At 42.2% G+C, this 10,225-nt stretch overlaps 1 protein-coding gene across 1 annotated transcript in view; it reads left to right on the top strand.

Moving 5' to 3' along the window:
• Positions 1-1,453: 1,453 nt before the first annotated feature.
• The window catches only part of trim9 (tripartite motif containing 9), a 138,874-nt gene continuing 130,102 nt past the window's right edge, over positions 1,454-10,225 (top strand). Inside the window, exon 1 of the mRNA XM_078562569.1 lies at positions 1,454-2,230. Within this exon, the coding sequence (XP_078418695.1) occupies positions 1,454-2,230 (777 nt within the window). The remainder of the gene's footprint in view (positions 2,231-10,225) is intronic.

The raw sequence follows: 10,225 nt of genomic DNA, 5'->3' as shown, positions 1-10,225 counted from the left end.
CTGGAGTACTGTGCATAGTGTTGGTCTTCTTATTTAAGGAAGGATGTAAATGCTTTGGAAGCAGTTCAGAGAAGGTTCACTAGATGAATACCTGGAATGGGAGGGTTGTCTTATGAGGAAAGGTTGGACAAGCTAGGCATGTATCCACTGGAGTTTAGAAGAGTTAGAAGTGACTTGATTGAAACATATGAGATCCTGAGGGGTCTCGACAGGGTGGATGTGGAGATGATGTTTCTTCTTGTGGGAGAATCTAAAATTAGGGGTCACTGTCTAAAAACAAGTTGTCACCAATTTAATACAGAGATGAAGACAATTTTTTTCTCTCAGAAGGTCATGATTGTTTGGAACTCTTCCTCAAAAAGCAGTTGAAGCAGAGTCTTTGAATATTTTTAAGGCAGAGGTCGATAGATTCTTGATATGCAAGGGGGTGAAAGGTTATCGGGGTACGCAGGAATGTAGAGTTGAGGTTACAATCACCATGGCAGATGGTGCAATTTGAGTTCAATAAAAATCTGGAATGAAAAGTCTGATGATGACCATGAAACCATTGCTAGTTGTCGTAAAAACCCATCTGGTTTGCTAATGTTCTTTAGGGAAGGAAATCTGCCATCCTTACCTGGTCTAGCCTACATGTGACTCCAGACCCACAACAATGTGGCAGACTCTTAAATGCTTTCTGAACAACAGCAATTAGGGATGGGCAATAAATGCTGGCCTAGCCAGCGATGCCCACATCTAATGAATGAATAAAAAAAAACAGATCAGCCATGATCTTAATGAATGGCGGAGCAGGGTCTAGGGCTGAGTGGCCTACTGCTTCTCATTCCTTTGTTCGTATGTAAGATAAAGTTCATTACCAAGAATCGTTATTACATGAACAACATCTTCCACTCTTCTTGAAATCCAACACAAATAGAGGTGAAAATTCTATAAATACAATGATAAACGCAGAAAACATGGGAAGTGAACAATTAACCCTATTAAGTTTCATGCGTTTTATTAAAGCACATCGATTATTGGTCTTCATCTGACGTACCCCGAAAGTGATGCCTCCAAACACCTCGCACTCATTAAAACCTTTGCATCCTGCAATCTCTGGTTATGTGAGCGGCAGGATGCTTATATAACCGCATGATGCACCGAAGCTTGTCACAAAATCGGTTGCAGTCACCCCCCCCACACCCACCGCCCCTCAGTGATTGACAGCCCGAATTCGCCACTGGCTTCGAACCTCGCCCGGATGGAGCGACCAATAGGAGCGGCGGAGAGCGGTGCGTGCCCGGATTTTGGGCGGAGCGGCGAATCCGCCTATTATTGAGCCGCGGCTGCAGGGAAAGAAGCTGCTGGTGGCTGGCATGCAGCATTAACCTTCACGTAGCAGCCGGATAGCTCTTTTGCTGAATTGAGGGGAGCACACGCTCGGTTTGCAGTTGACTCCCCCTCCACCCCAGTGATGGAGGAGATGGAAGAAGAGCTGAAATGCCCGGTGTGCGGGGCTTTTTACCGAGAGCCCATCATTTTGCCCTGTTCCCACAACCTGTGCATGGCTTGCGCTCGCAATATTCTGGTGCAGACGCCTGAAGCCGAGTCCCCTCCGAGCCGCGCTTCAGGCTCCGACTATGACTACCTGGACCTGGACAAGATGAGCCTGTACAGCGAAGCCGACAGCGGCTACGGCTCCTACGCCGGTTTTGCGAGCGCCCCGACCACCCCGTGTCAGCGGTCCCCCAACGGGGTGAGGGTCTTCCCGCCCTCGCCGGCGGTACCGCCCCGCAACTCGTGCATCACCTGCCCCCAGTGCCACCGCAGCCTGATCCTGGACGAGCGGGGGCTCCGCGGCTTCCCCAAGAACCGGGTGCTGGAAGGGATCATCGACCGCTACCAGCAGGGCCGAGCCGTGGCCCTCAAGTGCCAGCTCTGCGAGAAGTCGCCCAAGGAAGCCACGGTCATGTGCGAGCAGTGCGACGTCTTTTACTGCGAGGCTTGCCGTCTGAGGTGCCACCCGCCCCGGGGCCCGCTCATCAAGCATCGCCTGGTCCCCCCGGCCCAAGGCAGGATCTGCAGGAGGCTGAGCCCGCGCAAGATCTCCACCTGCACCGACCACGAGCTCGAGAATCACAGCATGTATTGTGTCAACTGCAAGACCCCAGTCTGTTACCAATGCCTGGAGGAGGGGAAACACTCCAGTCATGAAGTGAAGGCACTCGGGGCCATGTGGAAACTTCATAAGGTGAGCATTAAAATGGCAGTAAGGACCCCCCCCATCCCCATCGCCCCCATCCCCATCCCCACCGCCGGCTGTAGCTCCAGGTCATTGGTATGCAAAAGCCGCATCAGTTTGGTCACTCCGAATTGACGATGGCGCCTCCCCATGATCTTCCAGCAACATCTTGACTATTCTAACGTACAGCCAGCGGTGAGCGATGTAACGCAGCTTCCTACAGAGCGGGTCATTGATTTTATTGTAATGCACATTCAGGATTGTGCATTGTACACTGCAATGAAGAATATTTTTCTCCCTGCTTGGCGCTTCTGTCAAAGTTGACAGTGGGCATGTAAATAATACATTTTTGTTAGGTTGTCAGTTTTACAGAAACTAGTCAAGCATCTGCCAGTTAATTAGAAAGATTCCTGCTTATTGTTTCCCAAAGAAATGAACCTATTCTCATTTTGAACCTCATGCAGTGTAAATTACACAAATGTCGATCGACTTGTTTTCATGAGAGCTACGTGCATTGACCAGGTTGCGTTACTAGTGCTTCTTTTTGACGCACCTAGCTATAACTTCTACCTGTTTGCGTCTTCCAGTGACAGCTTTATTTTCAGCTTTTGAACAGAACGCTTGATATGCAATTTGATTTCAGTGCTGTAGTTGGTTCTGCTGCAGGTGGCAGGAGTGGATCTCTACGGCCAGAGTAAAAATAATAGACACGGCTTCACTAATTGGTTGTTACTTCACCGCATTTGACTGAGTCAGTTTTGTTTCAATTGTATTAATAGGAAACTATTTCAAAGATGCAAAGTGGTCCAAATAACCAATATCGTGAACAAGTTGAGAGAGAGTGCAGATAAATGAAACTCTTCCATCTCTTTCATTCTCTTGCCTAATTATTTAAGACAAGGGAAGCTGTTTTAACATAGGAAGAGGTTTGGTGTACTGTTTTTATCCCTTTTGAGTAATCCGTCATTAACTGCACTTCATGCTCAATACACACGTTGATCTGCACCTTGTCCTCTGGTTACCTAACATTCATGATCTGGGGAAAAATGTATTGCATACTTACAGTTCCACCATCAGATTACAGCTTTTTACTTACTGTCAGATTTGAATTCTTGATAAAACTGTTAATAGTGTTCAGTTTATTTGATTTTCAATGGAGCTTTTCTTTACACTTTTTAAAAAAAGTTCTTTTCACTACTTTCCCATTTGCTGCAGGTTTAATTTTTTGTTATTGAAATCTCTTAGTGCCTCTTTATGCAACTTAGCAGATGGTAATAGCAACTAATAGAAATGAGACCAACATATGTTTAGAGCACAGCAATGCAAGTGTGATTCTGCTTTCCCAACCCCCTCTGCACCTCCTGACCTGTATTGTTCACAGCCATCAGCTGTAAGCTAATAAGAAGAATCCAATTTTCTTCTTTCGTTCTTGGCAGCTCTGTGGAGGTTAGTTTCATTCCATCAGCCTCCTGTTGCTATTCATTTCACACAGTATAGCATAGAATACAATGGTTCCATACTATGAAGCAGCTCAAAGTAAGCCAGTTTTGATAAATGTTTCAATTTCAAAGTATTTCCTCCAATTTCAGTTCCAGGTATTCCTATTGTTTCACTTTTGCTTTCTACCCCAATTTAAATATTATATTGTTAAAATATAGTCAGATTATAGGATTGTTTATTAAATATTCATGTCTTTTTCTGTAGTAAGTTTGTAACTCTGTCAGTGATGCTTTTTTTAAATTCTTTTATGTGATATAAGCAATGCCGGCATGACCAGCATTTATTGCCCATCCTTATTTGCCCTAGCGAAAGGGGTGGTGAACTGCCGCCTTGAACAGCCACAATCCATCCGGTGTAGGTGCACTTACAGTGCTGTTAGGAAGGGCGTTCCAGGATTTTGACCCAGTGACAGTGGAGGAACGGAGATATAGGATGATGTGTGACTTGGAGGGGAACTTACATGTAGTGCTGTTCCCATGCATCTGTTGCCCTTGTCCTTCTACGTGGTAGAGGTTGAGAGTTTGGAAGGTGCTGTGATTCAGTGAGTATGACAATATCAGGCTGTTGCTTGACTATTCTATAGGACAGCTCTCCCAATTTTGGCACAAGCCCCCAGATGTTGGCAAGGAGGACTTTGCAGGGTCAACTTGGTGTGTTGTCCTTTCCGATGCCGGGTGGACTGTCCAATTTTATTCCTTTTTGTAGTAGATTGGTACAATAAATGGCTTGCCAGGCCATTTCGGAGGGCAGTTAAAAGTCAACCACATTGTGTGGCTATGGAGTTACATGTAGGCTAGACCAAGTAAGCCCAGCAGATTTTCTTCCCTAAAGCACACTAGTGAAGCAGATGGGTTCTTGTGACAATGCGATGGTTTCATGATCACCATTACTGAGACAAACTTTTAATTTCAGATTTATTAATTAATTGTATTTAAATTGCTGAAAAAAGAGGGATGTCCAAGCTTTTTGTCTTGCACTCATCAGGACACTTGGCAAGAATACCAATATAAGTGGAAAACAACAATCTATACTGTATGTGAAGAGAGTGCTGATTGGTTGGCAAGTGGCATTGCTTGGCAGTTAACAGTCGGTCGCCATCACTGGTGCATTCTCCAGAGCATTGTTTGAAATTTAAACCAGGCAGCTTGACCCTGATTGGCCAAGGCATTGCCCTGAGGAATGAGTCAGCAAATAGCTGTCACTTGTTTTGTTTAGCTGAAACAGACACAATGTGTGTACATGTTCTTTCTATCTGCAAAAAGCAGGGTCCTGTATATTGATATATATATATATATAGCTTCCAGTACACACGAATGCACCACACTGCGAGCCTGACTGACAATCTTAAATTGGTTGTCAGCGTAATTCTTGGCACACTGAGGATTATTTAGCAAATCTTGTTCAATCGTGGAGTCACATCTAATGTTGGACACTGTTTTGAGTTTTGCAAGCATGGGCTGATTGCATGTACTGGAAGCTACATATATTAATACACAGGGCCCTGTTCTTTCTTTGCAGGCAGAAAGAACATGTGTACACATTGCGCCTGTTTCAGCTACTCGCTGACTCATTGGTCAAGGCGTTGCCCCGAGGAATCGGGGTCAAACTGCCTGGTTTAAATTTAAAACAATGCTTGGCAGTTAACTGTCGGACACCATCACTGGTGCATTCTCCATGGCAATGCCACTTGCCAACCAATCAACACTCTTCACAAACAGTATAAATTGTTGTTTTCCCCTTATATTGGTATTCTTGCCAAGTGTCCAATGAGTGCAAGATGAAAAACTTAGATATGTCTCTTTTTTTCAGCAATACTCAATTTCTGTACTACCAAATGACTAATTGTATTTAAATTTCACCAGCTACAATGGTGGGATTTGAACCCAAATCCCCAGAGCATTAGTTTAGGCTTCTATTTGTCCAGTAACAATACAATTACTCCACCATCTCCATTGCAATGAAACCAGCTGTATGTATATGTAAAAAGAAACTGCAAGCAGTTACTTGCAATATTTCTTTCAGTCATCATGTGAATAAAATCTTAAGCATGCATGCTTATCTTAATTTAATTTCTGCTTTAACCATTTTATTTGACTTCAAAACCTGATCTGTTTGATTATTCTTTCCGAATCTAACTTTAGTGCTGCTTTGCATTATGGTAGCTTAAAATTATTATGAATAATCTTGATATTTCTAGTAATATCTTGAGATTTCTGCAGTCATTATCTGTAACAATAACTGTTTGCTTATTGTAGTGACTGAAGAGCCTGTTTTCCTGCTGGTTTATACTCGATAGAAATCAGTTTAACCTTAATTACTAGACTATAAACACCAAATTCCAGAAAGGCCTTCGGAACAGGACTTCTGTCTGACTTGAGGTCAGGGCATTGACCCATGACCATAAATTGTAGGGTCACATGACTACTCGTGTGTTCAGACTATATAAATAGGGCCCATGATGTTGCAGATATGCTGGGACAGTGTTGGTTAATACTGCTAGAGAGACGAGCTTGTGCCAGGAGTTAAGGTTTCAAACGCAGAGTCGGCATTTTACTGATTTTATTAGAAGGAATGATGCTGTCAGATAGAAACACAGTGATGCAAAGGTTGTGGGAAAGCTCAGTTGCTGAGTATGGTCATACGGCAAACAGTCCTTGAGTCTTCCCTCATTTCCTTACAATTGTTTTTCTTTTTACAGTCAGCTAAAATGGCCATGATACTGTCCCTTCTGCATGACCATCACTCTTGTTTGTACACTACCTTGCATCAGCTCAGCATTCCAGACAGTGTGTCTCATAACAGAAGCTGTCGTCTTTACACAGCAGATGGTAAACACACACTCCAAACAGATATATCTATTCGAAGATCATACCTATCCAATTCTATTTTATATAACGGGATTTGGTACAGGCTCCACGATTTGAGCTGATTTGTTTTACAGGTATCACGTTCCAGCATGCTCTAGGATTAGCTTGGGCCAAGCGCAATTCCAATATAAACAGCAGAATTTCTGGGGCAGCAGCTTTTTCCTTTGTTACCATGTCTCTTCCTTTTGTATGCAGCACTTTGGGGGAGAGTTCATCATCTTATAGTAAGCAGTTCTACTTTAGTACATTTTAGAAAGTGTGTAGCTCTGAATCTGACCTGAGTTTTGTCCCCTTACTTTGTTTTTTTTGGTGTTAAGAATTCCAGACTTTTGAGCTTATTATTTTTAATTTAACTTGTTAGAAATTATTTCCCAATACTTAGTATTGTTTCAATTTTTTGTTGCTGCTTCTACCAAATTTCCATCCGTCAGCTCAGCAGCAACAGTGGGGGAGAAAATCTGATCACAAATGTAGGATAATACTTTTGGAAAATGTGCATAATTTGTAAAAGCATTTATTAATATAAATTTGAAGAATAAATGGCAACATGCAAATAACTGGTGTGATGACCTGCTTATGTTTCTTATTACTTAATTGAAAAATGATTCTATTGTACTATACAAAATGGATGACAGAAAGCTATTAAGGCAATGTTTTCAATGCAAAGTGTTTCTCTTTTTCCCTTTTTTCTCCCCCCAGGCCATTTTGTGTCTCCCCCCTCCACCACCAAGTACTGATTTGGGGGCAGAGAGAATCTCATGAATCAACATTTAGGATGTTTGAGCTGGGAGAAGTGTAATTTTTTTTTAAATTTGAGTTTGGCATTAAAGAGGTGTCACTGCATTGGGGCAATATTGTATTTCATTTACCATCTGCCTCCTACCCCTCACCATATTCCAATATGTCGTGTCTTGTGCACATTTAACTTCAAATTAAATTAACCCTTGAAAATGCTCGAACACCAGGAAATGTCAAATAGTGTATTAAGACCATTCATCGAGTAAACTTGTTCCTGAGAACTAAATGAAGACCAGAGTCATGGCGACTCTTTCTAAGCCATATGCACTTGGTGTCATGTTATACTTAGAGAGTATTGGCATACACCAGAATCATTTCATAATACTTTCTCTAGTTTCATACATCTAATTTAGGCAGCGTTGGTATTGTAATTTGTCTGCTGCTTTAATATACATTCATGAGCACAAAAGGTTGTAAACATGGAGAAGTTGCCTTAGGGACTATTGTTTTGCATAGTTAATAGTTGAAGGGAGAGTATTCATACAGTACAACCAGTTATGATCAATGCAGTTGGCCATCAGATTGATGTAACATTGCTTTGGCTATTTAAATGGTCTTAAGCAAGCAATTACCATCCCCAACATGACAGAATCTAACCATCTCCTCTGGACACTCAATGGCATTACCATTGCTGAATTCCCCACCATCAACATCCTGCAGGTTACTGTTGACCAGAAACTGAACTTGACCAGCCAAATAAATACTGTGGCTACAAGAGAAGGTCAGAGACCAGGAATTATGCAGCGAATAACTCACCCTGACTCTCCAAAGCCTGTCCAACATCTACAAGGCACAATTCAAGAATGTGATGGTTTACTCTGCACTTGACTGAATGGGTATAGCTCCAGCAACACTCAAGAAGCTCAGCACCATCCAGGACAAAGCAGCCTGCTTGATTGGCATCCCATCCATCACCTTAAACATTCACTTCCTCCACCACCGATGCTCAGTGGAATCCATGTGTACCGTCTGTAAGAATGGTAGAGTCTTGCTGTAGCAACTCGCCAAGGCTCCTTTGACAGTACCTTCCAAACCCGTGATCTCTACCACCTAGAAGGACAAAGGCAGGAGATGCCTGGGAAAACCACCACCTGCAAGTTTCCCACCAAGTTGCATGCCATCGTGACTTGAAACTCTCTTGCTGTTCCTTCACTCAGAGTCAAAATCATGGAACTCCCTTTCTAACAGCACTATGGACTGCAGTAGTTCAAAAAGATGGGTTACTACCACCTTTCAACGGCAGTTAGGGATGGATAAACCAATACTGGCCTTGCCAACGATGCCTATATCCTGTAAACTAATTTAAAAAGATGAAGTTTCAGTTGAGATGCAAGGCATATAAGGAAATATTGCTCATTTTACACATACCGCTTTGATTTGTAAACTGGAATATTGGACAAATTTCAGTCAGCAAGGCTCTAATTACCCAACAGGTTTCAGTAGTGTCTAATTAAAACATACAATCCAGAAAGAACCAAGATTGTTCTATGATCTGAGTTATATGATTTTGGTTAATATTCCTATCATTGTTAAAGTTGAAATTATAGATACCCTAATTCGGCAGTGAAGGCTGTTTAAAAATTGGCCAATGTTCCAGTTCTTGATTACTGTCAAATGATACATGCTGCAAGTGTGCATGGGTGAGGACATGGTCATGTTCCAAGATCCTCTTTGAAGGCTGATGCCCACCTGTGCATGAAGGATAGCCACAAGGCAGGAGTTGGAAATAGGAGCCTGTCGAACTATATTGTAATAATGTCTTGGAGAAGAGTGAATACAGAGGATGACAAAAATCAAGTTTAAGAAGTCCATCTTGTTGACAGAATGAACAATGAATTGCTGCACATAATTTGGTCAAGCTTTTTTTAGGTTTCTTGATCTCAGTACAATTTAAAGCCTTTGTAATTTGTATTGGTTCTAGTTAAGTATTTGGAAACACTTCAATGTTAATGTCCACAATTATGGAGTTATAACAATATAATGCAGAGACAAGTAAACAGATTTTTTTACTCAGGGAATTTGAAGGCCACTCTTTTGCCAAGTATTATCAGGGATGCTGAATTATTAAACATTGGGGTAGCCATTGAATCAAGGAGTAATTGGAAGAGACCATTGATGTGGTAGTTTGCACGTGTGCTCTAGATCTTTGAGTGGAAGTGCAGGCAGGAGGGCTTGAATGTTGCAGAAATAGGTTCTGGGCTGGGAGCACTGGGCCAGGTCTTGGCATTGTGCATAGTTCTGGGAGTAGGGAGTTTAGGATTGTAGTCTTGAGGTTTGTAACTCATGCAGAGATGTTCTAGGATTTATGAGTACTGGAATTCAGTATTGGAAAAGGAGCAGGGTGTAGTAGCATTGGAAAAGGCTAGGCTCAGAGGAATGAACCACAAACAGCCTTTTAATTCCTTTTCAACTATCACACATCAACCCACTTTTCCCTGACTGTATTCACATCTCTCATTCCCCATCCTTGGACCCTTTTCTCTTGTGGCCTCAAGCATGCATTCCTTTCCTCATTGCCAATCCGTTCCCTTTTTTTTATGGCACGGATTTTGTTGTTGGAATGACATTCACAGTCATTACTCTGAAACTGACAGCAACTTCTGCGTCTGTACATGTGGAGTTAGATGCAAAAAAACAGAAGTTGCCCACTCCTCCTTTAGTGTCGGTGTGAAATCCTTGGAAATAGTAATTAATTGAAAATCCGTGATGGGATGTAATTTTTCACTCTTACTCTATTAGCCTTGCTTTAAAAAGTTACATCTTATTGAATTAAGTGTAACTGGATATTTAACAATGTACAAAGTCATAATTATTGCTGAACAATCTCCGGCCCTGAAAA

Source organism: Cetorhinus maximus, chromosome 18 (genome assembly GCF_964194155.1).
Source record: "Cetorhinus maximus chromosome 18, sCetMax3.hap1.1, whole genome shotgun sequence".
Lineage (NCBI taxonomy): Eukaryota > Metazoa > Chordata > Chondrichthyes > Lamniformes > Cetorhinidae > Cetorhinus > Cetorhinus maximus.
The sequence above is the reverse complement of the archived record's forward strand: the minus strand, read 5'-3'. Positions and strand labels throughout refer to the sequence as shown.